Raw genomic sequence first — 26269 nt, 5'->3', positions numbered from 1 at the left:
ATATACTGTTTTTGTTTTTTTCACTTTTCCCAATCATTTAGACAGCCTTTCTATATATGTGAGATAAAGATTTTACTGTGTGTGTGTGTGTGTGTGTGTGTGTGTGTGTGCAAGAGTTAGAGAGAGTATGGAATATTATGAGGTTTGGGATTCTTCAGAAAAATCATCTCCCACTGCAACAGAGCACTGTTGTTAAAGAATCCCATTTACTATTATCTGGAATACTAGAAATGATATCTTGTATTGTTTAATACCTAGAGATTGTTTACCTATTATGGTGTTTCTGAAGTTCTGATAACTAAGTACAATCAATTACCTTTCTAAAGCTGGTTTTGGAGGAAAAAGCCGTCCCCAGGCTGCCTGTAACAAACGTTTTATCAAAAATAAGCAAAGTTTATGTGCTGGATCTTGAGCCATAGTATCCATATGATAAATTTCAGCATGTTACTACTTACCAGATATATAAGGACATTTAAAATTTTACTTCTTTATAATAAGCAAACTAGAAATAAGCACAGGAAGCTGTGGGCTGGAAACCTGATGTTGAAATAGACCTTATATTTTATATGGTTCTAAATTGGAGAAAATTTGATCCTATTTAGGAATGATTGCTTTTATATTTGCTACTGGTTATAGAATCATGCTGATTTACTTCATATCTGGAATAAATAAGGACGAATTCACATTTCTCAAACATATTAAAAGAGATTACATGGTCAAATACCCAAAGTTTGGGAAATACATGTACAACTGAGACAAATTTCTTTTCTGGATGATCTCTTGGAGTCTTTTAACTTGACTACCATAGATTGTCCTCTATACCTCTCTCCAAAGAAATTAAATACAATTTGGGAAAGCCTACTCTTCATAAACTCAGGTTACATTTAAAGAGCTCAGTTAATGATATAGCATTTAAACAACATAATAGTATTGATTCAAGGTTAATTAAATAAATAACATCCAGAGATCTGTTAGTAAGAATAGGAATGGAAAATGATTATTTCCTCCATTTTTGTTAGTTTTTAACTTCAGGTATCTAAGGCATAGCTAACAAGCTAGGTTTATGTAATCAAACCCAGTAGCTTTTCTGTACTTTGTCAGTTTGTGTAATGCTAAGCTATTTTTGTAAAAATGAAAAGTATGCTATGTGTATGTATAATAGCAGAGGCATAGAATGGAAGGCTTTACTTCTGATAAAGTACTTAAGGTATATAATATTTTTCATGTTAACATGAAATTTTACCTTTGAAGTTAAAGTTTTTTTGGCATAGGTTTAAAATCTGTCTTGAGACATTTTCATAATAAAAAACAATGATACGAAATATGGTGGGCAAACTAATATTTACTATTTTTAATTCTCCTTTGTGTCTGGCCTAAAAGCCAAGTTTTTAAAGAAAAGTTCTTTAGAAAGACAAATATTAATTAAGCCAAGATTATAGTTTACTTTTTATGCAGGATATTTAACTTTGTGCCAACACCACCTAACTAATGTGACCAGTCATCCTTAACATGTTAGCCTGGTGGAAAGGGATGTGGATAGGTTATTATAAATTCATTTCCACCCCAGAAATCGCCTTGAAAAGTACAAGCTCTACTAATAATGGTGGCTCTGTATCATCATCATTAACATAGGCATTTTTTATAAAGAACTCTTGGCCAAGATTTTCTCATGCTGCTTATGCAAAACAGGTATTTTAAAATGAAAACCATAAAAATTGGTAGTTAATTTCTGCCATATCTAAGATATTTATAAATAGACTATATGGCAAACATTTGCAAAAGGTGTATATAGAATGAAATTAATGAGCTAACAGGAATTTGGCAGCAGAAACACTAGTGTGTTAAAACATTTACAATTTTCTCTGCAATCCAGTCCAGGAGTTGTTAAGTACATCTTAATCTCAATTCACAGTCCCACCTATACCACAAATTAAATAATTATATATCTTTTTTTTTTCCCTTGAGATAGAGTTTCACTTTTGTAGCCCAGACTGGAGTGTGATGGCATGGTCTTGGCTCACTGTAACCTCCGCTTCCAGGTTTCAAGCAATTCTCTGGCCTGAGCCTCCCAAGTAGCTGGAATTACAGGTGCCCGCCACCATGCCCAGCTAATTTTTGTATTTTAGTGGAGATGGAGTTTCACCATGCTGGCCAGCCTGGTCTCGAACTCCTGATCTCAAGTGATGTGCCTGCTTCGGCCTCCAAAGTGTTGGGATTACAGGCATGAGCTACTGTGCCTGGCCTTTTTTTTCTTTTTTTAGAGACAGTCATGCTATGTCACCAGGCTGGAGTACAGTGGGAGTACAGTGGCCTCATGGTAGTTCACAGCAGCCTTGAACTCCTGGGTTCAAGTGATCCTCCCACTTCAGCCTCCAAAGTAGCTGGGACTGCAGGTACACACCATCATGCCCAGCTAATTAAAAAATTTTTTTGCTTCAGGACATGGTGGCTCATGCCTTTAATCCCAGCACTTTGGGAGGCCAAGGCAGGTGGATCACCTGAGGTCAGAAATTCAAGACCAGCCTGGCCAACATGGTCTTGAACTGGATCATGAAACCCTGCTCTACTAAAAATACAAAAATTAGCTGGGAGTGGTTGTGCACATCTGTAATCACAGCTACTCGGGAGGCTGAGGCAGGAGAATCACTTGAACCCTGGAGGCAAAGGTTGCAGTAAGCTGAGATGGCACCACCGCACTCCAGCCTGGGCAACAGATGAGACCGTCTCAAAAAAAAATTTTTTTTTTTTGTGGTGATGACGTCTCATTATGTTGCCCAGGCTGTTCTCAAATGCCTGGCCTCAAGCACTCCTCCTGTCTTTGCCTCCCAAAGCACTGGAATTACGGGTCTGAGCCGCCCTGCTGGCTGTATGTATCGCCTTTCATACTACCTAGTGGCTAGTTCCTTTTTTGCCTCTGTGGTAAAATGTAATACCACTTAGAAATGATGTAGTAGAGATAAAATATTTCACCTGGTACTATATGACAACTGCTGGAATGTTGGGCTTTTTGTCATTAAGTGTGGTGATTTTGTCACTTGATTACTTGTTTTAGTATAAATGCTTTATTTCTGTAGTGTATTTCTTAGGCAGTTACATTTTTTACCTGCTATTAAGTAAAAATTTTAATCTGTGTTTTTAGGAATTCATTGTTAATGCCTAACCAAGGATTTACTTATATTCAGAGCATAAAAATGCGGGTCATTCATTCAGTAAATATTGAGCATCTATCGTATGCCAAACACTGTGAGGGTTTTAGAATAACAACAAAAACTTGGTTGTGCACTCCAGAAAATGTATGACCCTTTTAATGTACTTTTGTAGGTAATGTTTTAACATGTACATTGTCTTCTGTCTTCTAATGGAATTGATTTCTGCTTTTTGAGAGCTTTCCCCAATTGTCTATTTTATTCAAAGTAATTTTCATTCTCACGGAACTCCAGTTATTGTATTATTTCTTTCTCTGCTGTTCTTTCAGACTTTGTTATGGATTGTATACTTCTATTGGTCCTAATTCCTCTCCAAATTCCAACCACAGTCCTACCACAAGCTAGCTTTAGTCCCATATTCTCATCAAGGTCTTAATGGCTTTTTTCACTTATCAACTAAGTTTTCTTTGCCTCCACATGTTTTATCCAAGTTCACGTTTTTGGTTAGTCTTTTAGAATCTTACAGGTTACCTCTCCAGAAATAAGAATCTTTTCATTCTTTTTCTCCTATATTTGATCAACTGGGAGAGTTCACTATTTTACCCTCATTATTTCTACCAAGTTATATCTATGAGTGGTTCCCAAATGATCATAAAGATCCAAAGTGTACTCAGGATTCACGGCTACAGGATCCTTCTCAAGGGAGTAATCCTAGGAGGGAAAAACAAATCTAAGCAAATTCATAAATAACAATGACTAAGTCAAATGAAGGAATTAAGTCTAAAAGAAGTTAGATTTCTATAGTACATACTCTCACATTCCTTGTGCATACTAAAAATGAACTCTTAAGATTAATGGAATAGGAAACTTTGTACATTCAGAAAATACAAGGCAATTCACTTTTGATTTCTTTTATTTGTTAAAATAGACACACTCATATACCTGAAAAGATTTGACTATGATGCATTCATTGACTGGGGCTCTTGCCATCTTGTGGCATCCAGGATCCTGGCTGATAGGTTTTACCAGTGCTGCTGGGAGCCACTGAGGGTTCTTCCTTTCCAAAGTATGGAGCAGAGGCATGCCCTTTAATTTGAGTGTCAACTGGTGGAGCCAAGAGTTCTTCACTGGTCTCTTTACTAAGGAGTTTTTCTTTTTCATAAAACTCTTGGCTTTTTATTTTGATTTCTTCTCTGTATTTTTCATTCTTTAGTATTTCCTGCATGTATATATAAATGGAAGAAATTATCAAATTTCTAGTTAAAAAAATCAAAAATAGTTTTTATGAAAAGAGCCAATAAAAATAAAATACATATTATATACATATACATACATACATACTTTGCATTTAAATAATAAACAGTTATGTATATGTTTGAAAAAGCTGTATGATTACATACTAGTGTTACATAAACAGTTCTGTCCTGATTTTATGCTATAATAGACATGAAACACTACATAGTAGAAATATTTACTACCCAAAAAATGAAACAAACAAATGTGAAATATTACACGAGAGCCTAAGAGACACTCTATGAAAAATTTCCTAAGCCTAACACTGATTTCTGCCTTAAAGCTCATCAGTGACTATACTTTTCCACTGGTGAGAAAGAAGTGCTCTGACTACCCTTTTTTTTCCTTTGCTGTTCAAATGTGTGAATGCTAACATCACCTTCTACAGTACCAGAACCAAGCCTATCTATTAATAGTTCCCTTTCTCCTCTGGGGTGGTATGGCAGGAAAGGAGGGACATAGGAATGGAATCAGGGTTTGGCATGCCCTAGACACTGTTGCAGAGAAGCACTTTGCTATTGGAACTACTTTCTCAAATCTGTGCAGAGTTTGTACAACGCAGTTCTGTTCCTCAGAATTCTATCTAGGAGGATCTATGCCAAAAATTACAATCAATCCTTTGTTACTGTATTTCCTTGAATAAAAGACCATCACATTTAAGAAATATCACTATAGCATTAAAAAAGGCAGACTCCACACGCAGTTTCAAATATGTTAAAATTTGAAAAGATAGGTATCCTAAAAACAAATGCAATACAGTAATTACATCTTTGGTCTTTATTCATTCCCTCTGTTTTTACAATGCATTTCTAAATGTGTACAAATTTTTAATGTTCTTTTTGCTTACTTGTATTATCTGATTTTTAAAGAACATGTTATTTGTAATGTGAACTTAGAATGTTAACGTAACTAATATCTTGACAACAGTGACCAAAAAAAAAGTTCTCTCAAGTATTTTTAAAATTTAAAAACTTTTAAAAAATGACACTTAAAGGGCAACATCTGAATATCTAAATGTATGATATTACCTTTCTGTTTCTCAAGTGAATTTCAATGAATATTGACTGTATAGTCCTTTAAAAAAGTAAGCTCCAATACTAAAGTAACATTTAAAATAACAGTTTGGGACAGGAGCAGTGGCTCATGCCTGTAATCCCAGCACTTTGGGAGGCTGAGGCAGGTGGATCACCTGAGGTCAGGAGTTCGAGACCAGCCTGGCAAACATGGTGAAACTCAGTCTTAAAAAAAAATGACAGTTTGTACTTAAAGGGAGAATTTTTTTTGTGGTTTTAGTGTTACAGACTTAGTTTTAGATATGACGAAGGGCCCATCTAATGAAACTTCTTCCTCAAAGCAAATATGTACAGGAAAGAACAATATTTATAAATATTCTTGTAATTTTCACAACACAGAGCAATTCCCCATGAGTAGTTTAATCACCACAGTAACTGAGCTTCTGGGCAGTTGCTACAATGAGGGTGAGAGTAAAGAAATCAGGTTTTCTTTTTCCTATAGCCTCTAGAATTCTTATGTAAGGTGACAATATATCACAAAGGAAATCTCTCCATATCATACCGGAAATAGTGAAAGTAGAAAAAATTCAAGTTCCTGTGTCTTAATAGAAGCTCGTTCTTTGGAGTAGAATGAAAGGTTCAGGACCAGGTTAAACTTGCACTAGTAATCTACCTCAAGTAGCAAGAAGATACTCAGAAATTGGTATAGAGCTTGCTTGGATTTTTGTTTAATAGACCAGTCACATCACCGACTTTATTTGCATCACCTCTATAGTTGCAGTCTTAGAGCTGCTAAATGCATGTGCTTTTTGATGAAAAGAAAATAGAGGGGAAAGATCTGTTCTCATTTCTCCTGCCTTCACATAATTTCTCTTTATTCAACATTACTCTTCTAAGACTTTCTTATAATCGCTATTAAGGCAAAGGAAAAGCCAATCTGAATATATTAATTATTTTTACATATGAAGATGGATTAAAGATTTCAGAGTTGAAATATATAGAGACTATAATGTTTTCTAAAAAAAATTTCCTTTTCTTTTTCTGAAAAAATATAACTGTTACCAGGCAAAATTAAACAGAACATAAATCATTTATGAAAATAAATACAGTCTTGTAAATATTTAGAATTGAAGGGCCAAGTGCTCATGCCTGTAATCGTAGCATTTTGGGAGGCTGAGGTGGGTGGATCACTTGAGGCTAGGAGTTGAACACCAGGCTGGCCAACATGGCAAAACCCTGTCTCTACTAAAAATACAAAAATTAGCTGGGCATTATCGTGCATACCTGCAGTCCCAGCTACTCAGGAGGCTGAGGTAGGAGAATCACTTGAACCTGGGAGGTGGAGGTTGCAGTGAGCTGAGATTGCGCCACAGCACTTAAGCTTGGGTGACAGAGCAAGACTCCATCTCAAAACAAACAAACAAATAACAACAAAAACAAAAAAACTATTTGGGATTGATAAGAAAGTAGTCAGGTGGAGAAAACAGGATAGGAATTGTAGACCTTGAAGACCCTTAAGAAAGTCTATTTTCAGGCCGGGCGCGGTGGCTCACACCTGTAATCTCAGCATTTGGGAAGCCGAGGTGGGCGGATCACAAGGTCAAGAGATCGAGATCATCCTGGCCAACATAGTGAAACCCTGTCTCTACTAAAATATAAAAATTAGCTGGGCATGGTGGCGCGTGCCTGTAGTCCCAGCTACTCGGGAGGCTGAGGCAGGAGAATTGCTTGAACCCAGGAGGCGGAGGTTGCAGTGAGCCGAGATCACACCACTGCACCCCAGCCTGGTGCCTGGTGACAGAGCGAGACTCTGCCTCAAAAAAAAAAATAAAAAAGGAGTCGATCCAAGATGGCCGATTAGGAGGAACTCAGGATTGCAGCTCCGAGAGAAGGCGCAGAGGGTGAGTGGATGCCGCATTTCCAGACGGATTTTTACTGCCCACAGACCAGGAGATTCACAGGAGGAGCCCCATGGGTCGCCAGTGCCGCTGGTCTGACCGGCGTGGCCGCTTGGCCTACGCCCTGGGGCGGGGGGCAGTGGCTCATTGAGCAGAGTGAGAGAGACTGAGTCCCCTCTGAGCCAGCAAGGGGAGCTGAAGCAGGAAGTCAAACCAGGAGACTCCTGGGCAAGGGCACACCACGAATCTCAGAGCCGCTGCTTTGGCTGACGCAGCGGCTGACAGGGCAGCAGATTTTTACTGCCCACGGACCAGGAGATTCACAGACGGAGGAGCTCCACGAGTTGCCAACGCCGCTGGATGGACCGGCACGGCCGCTTGGCCAACACCTGGGGCAGGGGGCAGCGGCTCCTTGTGCAGAGTGAACAAGACTGGGTCCCCTCTGGGCCAGCAAGGGGAGCTGAGGCAGGGAGTTAAGCCAAGAGATTCCCGGGCAAAGAGGGCACCACAGGAAGCACGGCTGAACCCGGGACGGTCCAGCTCTGTGGGGGAGGGGCGTCCCCCACCAGGAAACACCCTGCAGTTCCCAGGGCAATTTGCCGTAACCAAGGTAACCCACCACTACAGAGACTCCGTCACTACAGGGGCAGGCCAACATAGCGGAAGCAGTTCTAACTACACCCATATAAACAGGACTGCAGGGAAGTTCACACGGAACTTGGGCGGAGCCCACAGCAGCTCAGCGAAGCCTCTGCAGGCTGAGTGTGACTAGGCTGCCACCTTGTGGGCAGGGAAAACAATAGCAAGACAGCGGGAAATCATAAAAGCCCTAACTCCCTTGGACAGAACACCTGGGGGGAAGAAAAGGGGGTTTATGAGTTCAGCTGCTGCAGACTTAAAATTACCAAAATCAGAAAGACAGCAACTACAAAGTCGATAGGTGGATAAATCCACAAAGATGGGAAGAAACCAGCACAAAAAGGATGAAAACACCCAAAACCAGAACACCTCTCCTCCTACAAGGGAGTGCAACTCCTCACCAGCAAGGGAACAAGACTAGATGGAGAATGAGTGTGATGAAATGACAGAATCAGCTTTCAGAAAATGGATAATAAGAAACTTCCATGAGCTAAAAGAACATGTTCTAACCCAATGCAAAGAAACCAAGAACCTTGAAAAAACACTTGACGAAATGCTAACGAGAATGGACAACTTAGAGAGGAATATGAGTGAATTGATGGAGCTGAAAAACACAACACAAGAACTTCGCGATGCATGCACAAGTTTCAACAGCCGAATTGACCAAGCAGAAGAAAGGATATCAGAGGTCGAAGATCAACTCAATGAAATAAAACGAGAAGGGAAGATTAGAGAAAACAAGGTAAAAAGGAATGAACAAAGTCAACAAGAATTATGGGACTATGTGAAAAGACCTAATCTATGTTTGATAGGTGTACCTGAATGTGACACACAGAATGCATCCAAGCTGGAAAATACTCTTCAGGATATTATCCAGGAAAACTTCCCCAACCTAGCAAGGCAGGCCAATATTCAAGTCCAGGAAATAGAGAGAACACCACAAAGATATTCCTCTAGAAGAGCAACCCCAAGGCACATAATCATCAGATTCACCAGGGTCGAAATGAAGGAGAAAATACTAAGGGCAGCCAGAGAGAAAGGTCGGGTTACCCACAAAGGGAAACCCATCAGGCTCACAGCAGATCTCTCAGCTGAAACCCTACAGGCCAGAAGAGAGTGGGGGCTGATATACAACATCCTTAAAGAAAAGAACTTTCAACCCAGAATTTCATATCCAGCCAAATTAAGCTTCATAAGTGAAGGAAAAATAAAATCCTTTGAGAATAAGCAAGTACTCAGAGATTTCATCACCACCAGACCGGCTTTACAAGAGCTCCTGAAGGAGGCACTACACACAGAAAAGAACAACCAGTACCAGCCACTCCAAAAACACATGAAATGGTAAAGAGCATCAACACAATGAAGAATCTGCATCAACCAATGGGAAAAACAGCCAGCTAGCATCAAAATGGCAGGATCAAATTCACACATAACAATATTAACCCTAAATGTAAACGAACTAAATGCCCCAATCAAAAGACACGGATTGGCAAATTGGATAAAAAGCCAAAACCCATCAGTGTGCTGTATCCAGGAAACCCACCTCACATGCAAGGATACACAAAGGCTCAAAATAAAGGGATGGAGGAAGATTTACCAAGCAAATGGAGAGCAAAAAAAGCAGGAGTTGCAATTCTCATCTCTGATAAAATAGACTTTAAAGCAACAAAGATCAAAAGAGACAAAGAAGGACATTACATAATGGTAAAAGGATCAATGCAACAAGAAGAGCTAACAATCCTAAATATATATGCACCTAATACAGGAGCACCCAGATACATAAGGCAAGTTCTTAAAGACTTACAAAGAGACTTAGACTCCCACACAATAATAGTGGGAGACTTCAACACCCCATTGTCAATATTAGACAGATCAACGAGACAGAAAATTAACGAGGATATCGAGGATTTGAACTCAGACCTGGAACAAGCAAACCTAATAGACATTTACAGAACTCTCCACCCCAAATCCACAGAATATACATTCTTCTCAGCACCACATCACACCTACTCTAAAATTGACCACATAATTGGAAGTAAATCACTCCTCAGCAAATGCAAAAGAACGGAAACCATAACAAACAGTCTCTCAGACCACAGTGCAATCAAGTTAGAACTCAGAATTCAGAAGCAAACCCAGAACCACACAGCCTCATGGAAAATGAACAACTTTCTCCTGAATGTGGACTGGATGAACAATGAAATGAAGGGAGAAATAAAGATGTTCTTCGAAACCAACGAGAACGAAGACACCACATACCAGAATCTCTGGGACACATTTAAAGCAGTCTCTAGAGGAAAATATATAGCAATAAGTGCACACATGAGAAGAAAGGAGAGATCTAAAATTGACACCCTATCGTCAAAATTGAAAGAGCTAGAGGAACAAGATCAAAAAAACTCAAAACCTAGCAGAAGAAAAGAAATAACTAAGATAAAAGCAGAATTGAAGGAGATAGAGACGCGAAAAACCCTACAAAAAATCAATAAATCCAAGAGCTGGTTTTTTGAAAAGATCAACAAAATAGACAGACCACTAGCCAGACTAATAAAAAAGAAAAGAGAGAATAACCAAATAGATGCAATAAAAAATGACAAAGGGGATATCACCACAGATTCCACAGAAATTCAAACCATCATCAGAGATTATTACAAACAACTCTATGCACACAAATTAGAAAACCTGGAAGAAACGGATAAATTCCTGGACAGTAGCCTCCTCCCATGCCTAAACCAGGAAGAAGCCGAAACCCTGAATAGACCAATAACAAGGTCTGAAGTCGAGGCAGCAATGAAGAGCCTACCACCCAAAAAAAGCCCAGGCCCAGATGGTTTCACAGCCGAATTCTACCAGACATACAAAGAGGAACTGGTACCATTCCTACTGAAACTATTCCAAATAATCCAAAAAGAGGGAATCCTTCCCAAATCATTTTATGAGACCAACATCATCCTGATACCAAAACCCGGCAGAGACTCAACAAGAAAAGAAAACTACAGGCCAATATCCATGATGAACATAGATGCAAAAATCTTCAATAAAATACTGGCAAGCCGATTACAACAGCACATCAAAAAGCTTATCCACCATGATCAAGTAGGATTCATCCCGGGGATGCAAGGCTGGTTCAATATATGCAAGTCTATAAATGTAATTCACCACATAAACAGAACCAAAGACAAAAACCACATGATTATCTCAATTGATGCAGAGAAGGCCTTCGACAAAATTCAACAGCCAAACTCTCAATAAACTAGGTATTGACAGAACGTATCTCAAAATAATAAAAGCTATTTATGACAAACCAACAGCCAATATCATACTGAATGGGCAAAAACTGGAAGCATTCCCTTTGAAATCTGGCACTAGACAAGGATGCCCTCTCTCACCACTCCTATTCAATATAGTACTGAAAGTTCTAGCCAGAGCAATCGGGAAAGAAAAAGAAATAAAGGGTATTCATTTAGGAAAGGAGGAAGTCAAATTGTCTCTATCTGCAGACGACATGATTGTATATCTAGAAGACCCTATCACCTCAGCCCAAAATCTCCTGAAACTGATAAGCAACTTCAGCAAAGTCTTAGGATACAAAATCAATGTGCAAAAATCACAAGCATTCCTATACACCAATAACAGACTTAAAGAGAGCCAAATCAAGAAGGAACTGCTATTCACAATTGCTACAAAGAGAATAAAATACCTAGGAATACAACTAACAAGGAACGTAAAGGACCTCTTCAAGGAGAACTACACACCACTGCTCAACGAAATAAGAGAGGACACAAACAGATGGAGAAACATTCCATGTTCATGGTCAGGAAGAATTAATATCGTGAAAATGGCCATACTGCCCAAAGTAATTTACAGATTCAACGCTATCCCCATCAAGCTACCAATGACCTTCCTCACAGAACTGGAAAAAACCACCTTAAACTTCATATGGAACCAAAAGAGAGCCCGCATAGCCAAGTCAATTCTAAGCAAAAAGAACAAAGCGGGAGGCATCACACTACCAGACATCAAACTCTACTACAGGGCTACAGTAATCAAAACAACATGGTATTGGTACCAAAACAGAGATATAGACCAATGGAACAGAACAGAGGCCTCGGAGGCAACACAACATATCTACAACCACCCGATCTTTGACAAACCTGAAAAAAACAAGCAATGGGGAAAGGATTCCCTGTTCAATAAGTGGTGTTGGGAAAACTGGCTAGCCATATGCAGAAAGCAGAAACTCGACCCCTTCCTGACACCTTACACTAAAATTGACCCCAGATGGATTAAAGACTTAAACATAAGATGTAACACCATAAAAACCCTAGAAGGAAACCTAGGCAAAACCATTCAGGACATAGGCGTAGGCAAGGACTTTATGACCAAAACACCAAAAGCATTGGCAACAAAAGCCAAAATAGACAAATGGGACCTAATCAAACTCCACAGCTTCTGCATGGCAAAAGAAGCAGTCAATAGAGTGAATTGGCAACCAACAGAATGGGAAAAAAATTTTTGCAGCCTACCCGTCTGACAAAGGACTGATATCCAGAATTTACAATGAACTAAAACAGATTTACAAGAAAAAAACAAACAAGCCCATTCAAAAATGGGCGAAGGATATGAGCAGATATACAAAAGAAGACATACATGAGGCCAACAAACATATGAAAAAATGCTCATCATCACTGGTCATTAAAGAAATGCAAATCAAAACTACATTGAGATACCATCTCATGCCAGTTAGAATGGCGATCATTAAAAAATCTGGAGACAACAGATGCTGGAGAGGATGTGGAGAAATAGGAACACTTTTACACTGTTGGTGGGAGTGAAAATTAGTTCAACCACTGTGGAAAATAGTGTGGCGATTCCTCAAGGACCTAGAAATAGAAATTCCATTTGACCCAGCAATCCCATTACTGGGCATATATCCAAAGGATTATAAATCGTTCTACTATAAGGACACATGCACACGAATGTTCATTGCAGCACAGTTTAAAATAGCAAAGACCTGGAACCAGCCCAAATGCCCATCGATGATAGACTGGACAGGAAAAATGTGGCACATATACACCATGGAATATTATGCAGCCATTAAAAACGAGGAGTTCACGTCCTTTGTAGGGACATGGATGAACCTGGAAACCATCATTCTCAGCAAACTGACACAAGAACACAAAAGCAAACACCACATGTTCTCACTCATAGGTGGGTGTTGAACAAGAGAACACATGGACACAGGGAGGGGAGCAGTATACACGGGGGTCTGTTGGTGGGGAGGGGAGACAGCGGGGGGGGTGGGGAGTTGGGGAGGGATAGCATGGGGAGAAATGCCAGATATAGGTGAAGGGGAGGGAGGCAGCAAATCATACTGCCATGTATGCATCTATGCAACAACCTTGCATGTTTTTCACATGTACCCCAAAACCTAAAATGCAATAAAAAAAAAAAAAAAAACCTAGAAAACCTGAAAGAAATGGATAAATTCCTGGACAGTTGCTTCCTCCGAAGCCTAAACCAGGAAGAAGTCGAAACCCTGAATAGACCAATAACAAGGTCTGAAGTCGAGGCAGCAATGAAGAGCCTACCACCGAAAAAAAGCCCAGGTCCAGATGGGTTCACAGCCGAATTCTACCAGACATACAAAGAGGAACTGGTACCATTCCTTCTGAAACTATTCCAAATAATCCAAAAAGAGGGAATCCTTCCCAAATCATTTTATGAGACCAACATCATCCTGATACCAAAACCCGGCAGAGACTCAACAAGAAAAGAAAACTACAGGCCAATATCCATGATGAACATAGATGCAAAAATCTTCAATAAAATACTGGCAAGCCGATTACAACAGCACATCAAAAAGCTTATCCACCATGATCAAGTAGGATTCATCCCGGGGATGCAAGGCTGGTTCAATATATGCAAGTCTATAAATGTAATTCACCACATAAACAGAACCAAAGACAAAAACCACATGATTATCTCAATTGATGCAGAGAAGGCCTTCGACAAAATTCAGCAGCCCTTTATGCTAAAAACTCTCAATAAACTAGGTATCGACAGAACGTATCTCAAAATAATAAAAGCTATGTATGACAAACCGACAGCCAATATCATACTGAATGGGCAAAAACTGGAAGCATTCCCTTTGAAATCTGGCACTAGACAAGGATGCCCTCTCTCACCACTCCTATTCAAAATGGTACTGGAAGTTCTAGACAGAGCAATCAGGCAAGAAAAAGAAATAAAGGGTATTCGATTAGGAAAGGAGGAAGTCAAATTGTCTCTATTTGCAGACGACATGATTGTATATCTAGAAGACCCCATCATCTCAGCCCAAAATCTCCTGAAACTGATAAGCAACTTCAGCAAAGTCTCAGGATACAAAATCAATGTGCAAAAATCACAAGCATTCCTATACACCAATAACAGACTTAAAGAGAGCCAAATCAAGAACGAACTGCCATTCACAATTGCTACAAAGAGAATAAAATACCTAGGAATACAACTAACAAGGAACGTAAAGGACCTCTTCAAGGAGAACTACACACCACTGCTCAACGAAATAAGAGAGGACACAAACAGATGGAGAAACATTCCATGTTTATGGTTAGGAAGAATTAATATCGTGAAAATGGCCATACTGCCCAAAGTAATTTACAGATTCAACGCTATCCCCATCAAGCTACCAATGACCTTCCTCACAGAACTGGAAAAAACCACCTTAAACTTCATATGGAACCAAAAGAGAGCCCGCATAGCCACGTCAATTCTAAGCAAAAAGCACAAAGCAGGAGGCACCACACTACCAGACATCAAACTATACTACAAGGCTACAGTAATCAAAACAGCATGGTACTGGTACCAAAACAGAGATATAGACCAATGGAACAGAACAGAGGCCTCGGAGGCAACACAACATATCTACAACCACCCGATCTTTGACAAACCTGATAAAAACAAGCAATGGGGAAAGGATTCCCTGTTCAATAAGTGGTGTTGGGAAAACTGGCTAGCCATATGCAGAAAGCAGAAACTCGACCCCTTCCTGACACCTTACACTAAAATTGACCCCAGATGGATTAAAGACTTAAACATAAGATGTAACACCATAAAAACCCTAGAAGGAAACCTAGGCAAAACCATTCAGGACATAGGCGTAGGCAAGGACTTTATGACCAAAACACCAAAAGCATTGGCAACAAAAGCCAAAATAGACAAATGGGACCTAATCAAACTCCACAGCTTCTGCATGGCAAAAGAAACAGTCAATAGAGTGAATCGGCAACCAACAGAATGGGAAAAAATTTTTGCAGCCTACCTGTCTGACAAAGGGCTGATATCCAGAATTTACAATGAACTAAAACAGATTTACAAGAAAAAAACAAACAAGCCCATTCAAAAATGGGCGAAGGATATGAACAGATACTTTACAAAAGAAGACATACATGAGACCAACAAGCATATGAAAAAATGCTCATCATCACTGGTCATTAGAGAAATGCAAATCAAAACTACATTGAGATACCATCTCATGCCAGTTAGAATGGCGATCATTAAAAAATCTGGAGACAACAGATGCTGGAGAGGATGTGGAGAAATAGAACACTTTTACACTGTTGGTGGGAGTGTAAATTAGTTCAACCATTGTGGAAGACAGTGTGGCGATTCCTCAAGGACCTAGAAATAGAAATTCCATTTGACCCAGCAATCCCATTACTGGGCATATATCCAAAGGATTATAAATCGTTCTACTATAAGGACACATGCACTCGAATGTTCATAGCAGCACAGTTTACAATAGCAAAGACCTGGAACCAACCCAAATGCCCATCGATGATAGACTGGACAGGAAAAATGTGGCACATATACACCATGGAATATTATGCAGCCATCAAACACGATGAGTTTGCGTCCTTTGTAGGGACATGGATGAACCTGGAAACCGTCATTCTCAGCAAACTGACACAAGAATACCGCATGTTCTCACTCATAGGAGGGTGTTGAACAATGAGAACACATGGACACAGGGAGGGGAGCACTATACACTGGGGTCTGTTGGGGGGGAGTAGGGGGGACAGCAGGGGGGTGGGGAGTTGGGGAGGGATGGCATGGAGAGAAATGCCAGATATAGGTGAAGGGGAGGAAGGCAGCAAATCACACTGCCACGTATGCACCTATGCAACAACCTTGCATGTTTTTCACATGTACCCCAAAACCTAAAATGCAATAAAAGACAAAAAATAAATAAATAAATAAATAAATTAAAAAAAGAAAGTCTATTTTCAAGTATAAATTATCATAAAGCAAGTATTTTCCCTTACTTGGAACAGTAAGGAATTTCTTGGAACAATATCCCCTTATATTTCCATATGTTTATCAAATAACAGTATGTTTCAATGTTTGTATAAGGATAAAGCAGGAATGAGGGTCTTTCTTCACATAAATATTTGTATTTTAAAAACAAATATTCACAATTTCACTTATTTATCTTGCTGCCAATAAATATTTCTCTTTAACATTTAAAAAAAGATGGCTAAATAGTATTTTATCACTAGTATTGTACCATGATTTACTTAACAACTCCCCTACTGATGCTTCAATATTTCACTCTTCATTAAAAAAAAAACATTGTGATGATCATCCATATGGGTAATTATTTGACTCAGACAGGGTTCCAATCCCAGATCTACCATTTACTAGCTGTGTGACACCAAGAAGGCTACTTAACTTTTTTAGTCTCAGTTTCTTTATCTGAAAATGGGGCTTATATGCATAATAGTATTATTTTTCTTAAGATAGCTATGTATTACAAGGTGAGTAAGCTTTTATAAAACAATGCCCAATGGGCCGGTGTGGTGGCTCACATCTGTAATCCCAGCACCTGAGAGGTGGGGAGATCACTTGAGGTCAGGAGTTCAACACCAGCCTGACCAACAAGGCAAAACCCAGTCTCTATTAAAAATATACAAATTAGCCAGGTGTGGTGGTGCACTCTGTAATCCCAGCTACTCTGGAGGTTACGGCATGAGAATAGCTTGAATCCGGGAGGTGGAGGTTGCAGTGAGCCAAGATCATGCCACTGTACTCCAACCTGGGTGACAGAGCAAGACTCTGTCTCGAAAAAATTAAATAAATGAATAAACAAACAATACCAAATGGAAGTATCTTCCTTTTGTTCCCCTTAAGAAACCTCTAGAGTTCCCTTAAAGATTGAAAAGTTTATGCAGATTACAGATTTTTCCATATTCTACTGTAAGCCAAACATTATTCATTTAAAAAATTGAATCTTGTTTATATGTGACTATGTAAGTATAAATATTTATACCTCAAGTAACTCATATGTATACTCTTCACAGTGTTATTCTCTGAACTTTTCTCAATAGTGGCACAGAATTTGGGCTCTGAAGCCAGACCACTGAATACAAATCTCAGTTCTTCCATTTACCAGCTGTGCAAACCTGTGAATATTACTTAACTTCCCTGTGTCTCACTTCCGTGTTGTGTGAAATGGAGATAACGTGTTTTCTTCAATGGGTTGTTGTAAAGATTGGGAAAGAACTGGCTACTGGGCAGTAATAGTACAATAGGGGAAGGTACAAATAGATTTTTAAAAAGTGACTGTTTATCTCATTCTATTAAAAAATAAACATACCAAACTTGTACCTATCTCTCTTTGAGATGGGTAGAGGTGTTACTAAGAGGTAATCTACTAGTTTCAGACAAAAGATGGAATAACTGGTACCAGAGACTAGTCCTCCTGCCGTGACACAACTAGAAAACTGGACAAAAATACATTTTTCAGATACCGGACAACAGGCAGCACAGTAGTGTGATCCCCGAAGGGCATCAATGAGAAACAAATGAGATAAGCCCTGTATCATCCCAGCTTTCTGGCTGGAGGCACATTACTGGATGCAACACAGGGTGGGGGAACCCAAGCAGAGGATGATGGTTTAGGGAGAGAGAGAGAGGGTTGTTTAGTGAGTCCGAGAAAGCTAGAATATGCTGGGATATATTAGGCAGAGTACCAGGATACACAGAGTAAGTTTTAGAAATTTGCATAGTAATCCACTTGAGTGTTCAGCTGAAAATTAAGCTGTCCATGTGCAGGGTGAAACTTCACAAAGCCAGGAAGGACAACTTTTCGCTAAAGAATACTGGGCAACTGTAGGCTGAAAATTACTGGAGTTTGCACTGGACTAAGAAAAAGTCAAGTTCTAACCAGCCAGGGAGAGTTCTCTAAACACCTGAGGCATTGTAAAGACCTCAGAAGGGTCACTCAGGTGTAGGGCTAAACTAGCTTGGGAGTATAGCCTATTTAAGACCTGTGCTGTACAATACAGTAGGCACTAGCCACATACCACTTAAATTAAATGAAAAATTCAGTTACTGAATTATACTAGCCACATTTCAAGTATTTCATAGCCAAATATGACTAGTGGCCACTATATTGGAAAGCACAGTCATAAAACATTTCCATCATAGCAACAACTGGGATTGGACTCTACTGCTCTAGGGCTACCCTAACAAAACTTAAAAATAAGATTCTAGCCAGGCATGGTGGCTCACACCTGTAATCCCAGAATGCTGGGAGGCTGAGCTGGGTGGATTCCTTGAGTCCAGGAGTTCAAGATCAGCCTGGGTAACATGATGAAATCCTGTTGCTACAAAAAAATACAAAAAGTAGACAGGCCTCGTGACATGCAGCTGTGGTCCCAGTTACTCGGGAGGCTGAGGTGGGAGGATCGCTTGAGACTGAGAAGTCAAAGCTGCAGTGAGCTGAGATCGCACCACTACACTCCAGCCTGGGTGACACAGTGAGACCTTGTATCAACAACAACAACAACAGCAACAACAACAAAAGCTTCCAAAAGTGTGGGCTGATTCACATGTCAATTAATGGCCCTCCAGAACAAAACTCAGTATTTTCTAAAGGCAGACAACAAAATTGAGATACTATACATAATACTTTAATGTTCATCATGTAATCAAGAGGTGAAGAGGAAAGTATGACCCAAAACCAGTCAATAGAAGTAGACCTAGACATGATAGAAATGGTGAAATCAACAGACAAGGACTTTATCACAGTTACTATAAAAATGTCTAAAGATTTAAAAAAAAACAATCAACATGAGGAAAGAAATGGGAACTGTAATAAATAACCAAATATAACATCTGCATGAAAAACAACCTATGAAATAAAAAAATTGAGTGCTTAATGGTAGATTAGATACTGTAGAAGAACAGTGAATCTCAATATAAGACAATGGAAAATACATAAACTGAAGCGAGAGTGTTTTTAAAAAGGCTAATAAATGAACAGAGTCTCAGTGAGCTACTGGACAATACTATGCAGTCTGACATACATGTAGTCACAGAAGGAGAAGAGAAAATAATGACTAAAATATTCCAAAGAGATAAAAACATAAATTCACTGATCTAAGAAGCTCAACAACCGCAAGCAGGATAATCACATAACCAAAGCACATCTAAATCAAATTGCTAAAAACTAATGATAAAATCTTAAAAATAGACAGAGGAAAAAAGACACTTATACAAAGATAAAGATAAGAAATAACATTGAGTTCTCATCAGAAACAACTTACAGTTCTCTATCCAGTAAAAATATCTTAAAAATGAAGATATTATAAGAACATTTTCAGAGAAAAGCTGAATTTGTCACAAGTAAACCTGTACTACAAGAAATATTAAAGGAAATACTTCAGCTGAAGGAAAAAGATACAAGATGGAAACCTTGTAGAATAAATAGCGCTGAAAATGATCAGAATGAAGGACTTCATTGCAGAGAAAAACACCAGAGTTTTGGACACTCTGCTCAGTGCTAGATGTCCTGAAACTCTATGTCCACCCAATCTAAGTTCCCTGAACACATGAGGAGCATTGTTACACTGTCCATTGAAACTGCCAATACAGATTTTGAGGCCAGTCATTACTACGCTGCTAAGAAAACTTCTCAAGCTTTGTAAACGTGGTTCAGGAGATGCACAGCCTGAAAGGCAAGAGGGCTGTTGTTACCATGTGTAGCCCTCAAATTAACAACACTCTGCCTCATTACCTCCTTATTCCCATCAACAAAAAGTCTCTGCTCACCAAAGCTTCCATATTTTACATCATTGTCCTGGCTCCCATGGCTAGGGATATAGAGCAGTATATCAACAATGGCCTTCTTGTCCATCTGAAGCAGAACCTCATGGAGTTGACAAATGAGGCATGCATGAGGTCAACCCCTTCTAAGAGGGTCATATAAAGAGTCTCCTGGAGTGAAATATTGAATAATATAATTCTCCAAGAATCTCAGGGAAGAAGAGAAAGAAACCATACTGACAGGAAAAAAAAAAAGGCATACGCTGTATCAAAATCTGTGTGTCAAAACTTTCCTTAAATGTATGTGTTATAAACAACCAATGTTCTGTAACAATCTCTCTCTTTTCAGGGGTGTTCTGCTGGAACAAATTAGTTTAGGCTTGAGTTGTTTATGAAGCCTTAATATTGGGAAAACAAATTATCAAGTGTGAAAAGTATTACAGGGTAAGTATCCCTTATCTGACATGCTTGGGAACAGAAGTGTTTGGGACTTTGAATTTTTTTGGATCTTGAAATATTTGCTTTTTACTACTTACCAGTTAAGTATCCCCAAATCTTTTGAGTGCCATAATGGTGCTCAAAAAGTTTTGGATTTTGGAGCATTTTGGATTTCGAATTTGAGCTGCTCAACTTGCATGAATTAAATGTTTGAATTTATATATTTTTCCAGTTAAAATTCAATATAAATTAACATTGTGAAGGATTAAAAAAGAGAAAAAGAGAAAACTCTAAATGCCTTTAACAAGCTCATCATTGTTTTTGTAATGTAGTTAATGGTTATTTATAATGTACTATTCATTTATTCAGTGATGTGAACTTAAGCCCTCAGAAGGTTGTAGCTCAAGTCCTTTCCAATGCTGTTACTTTGCTAAGAGCCCTGCTTAAGAACCCTTTTGGTGACTATATTATTATTATTTTTTATTATACTTTAAGTTCTGGGGTACATGTGCAGATTGTGCAGGTTTGTTACATAGGTATACACGTGCCATAGGGGTTTGCTGCATCCATCCCCCTCCCTCTCCCCGCATCTACATTAGTTATTTCTCCTGTTATCCCTCCCCAATTGCCCCACCCCCTGCTATCCCTCCCTTAGCCCCGCAAGTGACTACATCATTGTTGCATTCAGTGTTGCTACTTGCTCTGTATAGTAATGACAAAAGAGATTTAAAGTTTGTTTTTTAAAAAAACAAACCTTAAATATGCAATTACCAACATGCTGACTTGTAGCTCACTCATAGACATTAGGCATGACATAATCAGTAGTTACCCCACTCCAATCATACAGTCCCTCATGTGAAATCCTACTAATCATGAACCTTCCATAAAGGCAGGGAATTCAGCTCTAATATATATTTATCGCTGTGGAAGATATTAGATAACAGAAGTGGATATTTGAACCATAAAGAGGAGGTAAAACAAATGGCAGAAAAATACTAGAGGTCTCTCCAATGATATGTTGGGAGAGAGAAAGAAAACTAATGTTATGTAAACCTGGACTTTGGAAATGCACTCTAATATCTGAGGGAAGGCTAAGAGCTGATGACCAGTGCTCTCTGATCAAGTTATCATAACTATAAGATAAGTTTAGATTACTTGATGAGTATTGGGGGAAGGGAAGGCTGAGAGATATCTAAATGGGTTCAAAGGTTACTCAAAGAGTTTTCAACCTCAGGTATCTGTCATTCTGCTTCTCTGAGGCCACACTCAGACCAGAGGTGTGGGAGTGAACATTTTTCAGTCTATACTATTAAATGGAATCAAATATTTAGATGCAGATCTAAGAATATATAAAAACTTTTTTAGGAATATTATCTGTTATTATATATATACCTAATGAACAAGAGAATGTAAACACAAATTATAAGTTACCCATTTTTACTAATTTAAGATATGTAAAATATCACTAATTTTTTTTATGCTGTGTGTGATGTGTGTATAAATAAAAATGAATAATTGTTTTCAAACCATCATTCAAGATTTCAATCCCTTAGCCCAATTTTTCTCCTTAAAAGGCTCAAACCTAGTCAACTGAGAATTCTTCTATGAAGGAGTGTTTCAGTAATACTTTATATGCACATATATATGATGCTGATGGTGTGATATTCATGGTAAGCATAAAATTCCATAATAACATACTTCAAAATTATTTGAATAATGTTTATATTGATAGACATGGAAATGGAATAGAGTTAATGCTCAGCCCTTTATTAGGGAATTAGAAATTTGCTTTAAAAATGTCATGAATCCAGGTAGAAAAAAGGCATGTTGATCACACACACGCACACACACACACGCACACGCACACATACACACAAACAATATGCCATTTCTTCTTTAATGTTCTGGCTCCATGTTCCTCTAAAGTTTAGCATTTATAAATGGTCTCTATTTAGATTCAAGTACTTGTGAATTCCAAGTATATCATATATAACTATGTTCAAAACACACGCCAAGACAAAATCTAAATATAGTTTAAAATAAATTCAACAGTGCTTCATTGTTAGAAAGTTTACTATATTCAAGAGCAAGTTAAAACTCAGGAGTCAGTCTTATGGCCATGTCACTGGGTTCTTTTTCAGTTTTCTGTGGGAACAAAACCATGTCTCATTTATAAAGTTCAAGTCATATTACACGTAAAAAGCGAGAACCTGGATTTATAAAAGTTATAATTTAACATTAAAAATTAGCAGTACATTTGTGGCAAAAGCTTAATGTGCATATATTTTTAATATCTACTGGAGTTAGACATACTTTTCAAAGTATACATAAGATAAGGACATAAAAAATATTTATATTACTAAATATTCCTAAATGCATACATTTTTTACTGGTTACCAGACATAAATTTGATCTTGACAGCTCTACTAATTTCTTTCCATAATTTAAACTATATATACTAGTGAATAATTTTTATTTTAATAAATATTTAAAAATTTAAAGTATGAGGATATTGCCTTTGAGTCAATTAAAACATTTTTCATAGAATACAAAAGGATTTACATAGATTATAAGTGAAATTTGGCATGAAGTACGTTTCAGGACCCTATACCAGTAACATTTGTTTACTATTAGATAGTCACACTCAGAAGGTAGCATCCCAGAATATACCTGACAGACCCCCATCTTCAACATAATTATAAAATTACAATGGCAATTTGGTGTTTTAAAATGTTCAGAGCTGAATATTCTTTTACAGTGTCAATTTTGTAGCATGCTGAGAAACAATTCAGGCCTAGCAAATGCTATAGCGATGTCTCAGCTTGAATACATTGCCAAGTTGTTTAATTAAACTACATTTTCTAGTTCTACACGTTGAACTGCCAAGATGAAATAAGTTATTAGATCACCCTTTTTCATCTATGAAAGAAGGAAGAAAAAAGAAAGAGGTGCACAGATCACCAAAAGGTATTCTGTATTCAGGCCCAAGAGAATACCTGCTAGATTACCAATCAAAAATAAATTTAATCTTGCCTGGATGGGAGTAGAAACCAAAAGAGTAAATAAAGTGACAGAGCTTAGGTTAGTATGATAGTACTGGGTTGCTAAGAAATCTATTAGAATAAAAACAACAGCCAAGCGAGTTATGCTTTAGCAGAAGCTGCTCCTGCTATGTGTTCTTGCCAATCACTAGTACACTTCTGCCAAATCAATGTCACATTTAATTTATTCACATTGAAATCTATTGCAAACATCCTTTGATCAATTACAATAATGAGAATGTACACTGAGTTTTGTTGTTTTGACATGCTTTCTTGAACCTCCCTCATGCATTTTTAAAAACATTTCTAATTGCAAGAAGGCTATCTCAATGATTCCTGTTATTTGAGGGGACAATTGTATGGTTTGTTTATATTATTTGCTGGCTAGGAATTTCTGGCATTGAGTTTTCTTTCTTTGAACTTGAGCCAGATTAATTATTAAATCTCAAAATGTCACTAAAATGAACTAATCACAGAGCTCAAGTCATTAATAGTTTTGCAGGTGGTACTGCCTTTAAGAAAATAAATGAACTTCCATATATATGTAAAAAGGGCCTCTGAGCATAAAGACACAATTATTTAATTGAAAAAGAAATTTAGCAGTTAAACATTAATAAAAAATAATTAGAGTCACTTAATGATAGTCCTCTTTAATTGAACTACTCTGGTGGGAGAAAAGGAAAACCTTGCTCCCTTGTGTGGGAAGAGGAAAGACCATAATCCCGGGGAGAAAAAGCAATGTCAGGTCCCCATGGCTTTCCAGGCTTGGCCTCAGAGACAGAGAAAGAAATGGCAGAAAGGCAAGAGCCCCGGAGGAAAGAAAAGGCTCCATCTGTGAATGATTGCTAACATTCATTGAGCTATTATGTGCCAGCTGCTGTAGGGGGAAAAGAATTCTTCTGGCCTAGGTTGAGAGAGGGAAGAGTCGGACGAGAAGTAAGACATAAAGAAGTTGTAATATAGGCTATATATAGTCTGCCTTAGAGAATAAAAAATGTGTTCAGAGGCAGCACCCTCCAGGACTTGTTGCAGGGGACAATAGGATCTGTGGCCCTGAAAGATATACTTATTCATTCATGTGTTTTTCATTCTTTCATTCATTTAATATATACTGAGCACCTACATTTTAAAGGCCTAGGGATGCCGAGACCAAAACTTAGCTCCTATTCTTATGAAGCATCTTTGGGGAACAAAGAGGATGGGCAAAGGAGGTACCCTGCTGTAAGGCAGACTTCTGCAAGAGTCAAGATAGGGTAGAGCTGGGTAAGCTCCAATGGCCAATTATGTGGCTAATGCTTATGGGTCCTTTCCTACTTTCCCATTCACTAACTAATTGGTTCATGCATATGTTAACTGAGAGCCCACTAAGTGCCAAGGATTGAGTTAAAAGACACAACTTTTACCCTGTGCTCAAAGAACTCACAATCTAAGGAAGAGAGATAGGTTTTAAAAAATTAAATTATAATATGATAAATTCTGCAATCATATAAAGCAAAGAATGTTATGAGAATGCAGAAGAGCTGGTATCCCAATTATTATCCACAGAGTGTGGACTGGAAGGTTAGAGAAGGTGATATTTCAGTCTTAATCAATCAGAATCAACCAGAGATCTGAGAAGAGGGGGCATTCTAGGAAAAGGTAAGCATGCGTTCAGAGGTATGAAGGAGTAAAGCAGCAAAGCAAATTCAGGACACTGTGAGTGGTTCACATGGTATACAGAGGTTAGAACATGATGAATCTTGTAATGCAGTGTTAGGATATTTAGGTTTCACCCTGAAAGTGATGGTGAACCATTTTGGGCTTTGAAGCAAGAGCAAGATTTCCAGATAAAACACAGGATGCTCAGTTAAATTTGAATTTCATATAAACATCAAATAATTTTTAGTATTTGTGTCTTAAAAATTGCATGGGACATACATGTAAAAATATTCCTTGTTCATCTGAAATTAAAATTTAACAAGGTACGCTGTATTTTTATTTACTAAATCTGGCCATCATAAGCAGGAAACACATATGTTTATCCCATATTTTTAAAAAGATGACTCTGGCAACTATAGAATTAGATTGGAGGGATGCAAGACTGGAATAGAGAAATTGGATGGCATGCCACTGCAGAAATGCAAGTAAGAAAATCATTAGGGCAGGAACCAAGACAATGGTATTGAGACAGAGAAGAAAAGACCCATTGTTCAGATTGTTCAGCAGGTAAAAGGTCTTAGTCACCAATATGTGAAAGTGAAGGAGATAAGGACAATCCCTGTTTCTAATGAGTGATGACAGTAACACTTTGCAAGCTGAGAACCTCTGGCTGGCAATGTCCTGCCCAGGCCTTGCTTGACCACGCTACCTGCTGCAGGAGACAGCCCACCTACTTGGCCCACCTAGGCCAAGTCTGGCTTACACACTGGTTCCCAAATTCTTGTCCCGCACCTTAGAAGAATGAGGATGTGCTGATATTCAAAGAGTAAACAAGGCAGGGAGTTTTACTGAGTGATGAAACAGCTTCAGTAGAGAGGGAATGGGAGGGGTGGTCCCCCTACCTGAAAGTGGGAAACTACTCCTAATATGGCTGAGTCGGGGGCTTTTTATGGGCTCAGAATGGGAAAGGGACAGGCCATAAAGAGTACTGGAAAAGACAACATTCAATTGTTAAAAGGCATTATTCAGAAAGAATTAATCAGGAAAGGGTC

General features: G+C 38.4%; 1 protein-coding gene across 2 annotated transcripts in view; it reads right to left on the bottom strand.

Annotated features, from left to right (window-relative positions):
* Nucleotides 1-116: 116 nt before the first annotated feature.
* The window catches only part of NDUFAF2 (NADH:ubiquinone oxidoreductase complex assembly factor 2), a 224191-nt gene continuing 198038 nt past the window's right edge, over nucleotides 117-26269 (bottom strand). For both annotated transcript variants that reach the window (XM_064376008.1, XM_064376009.1), the window contains one exon: nucleotides 117-4365. In XM_064376008.1, the coding sequence (XP_064232078.1) occupies nucleotides 4114-4365 (252 nt within the window). In that variant the 3' untranslated portion in view covers nucleotides 117-4113. The remainder of the gene's footprint in view (nucleotides 4366-26269) is intronic.

The sequence above is a fragment of the Aotus nancymaae genome, unplaced genomic scaffold (assembly GCF_030222135.1).
Source record: "Aotus nancymaae isolate 86718 unplaced genomic scaffold, 86718_ANA_hifiasm-v0.15.2.pri h1tg000014l, whole genome shotgun sequence".
Taxonomy (NCBI): Eukaryota; Metazoa; Chordata; class Mammalia; order Primates; family Aotidae; genus Aotus; species Aotus nancymaae.
Note: the sequence above shows the minus strand (reverse complement) of the source record. Positions and strands in the feature narration are given on the sequence as shown.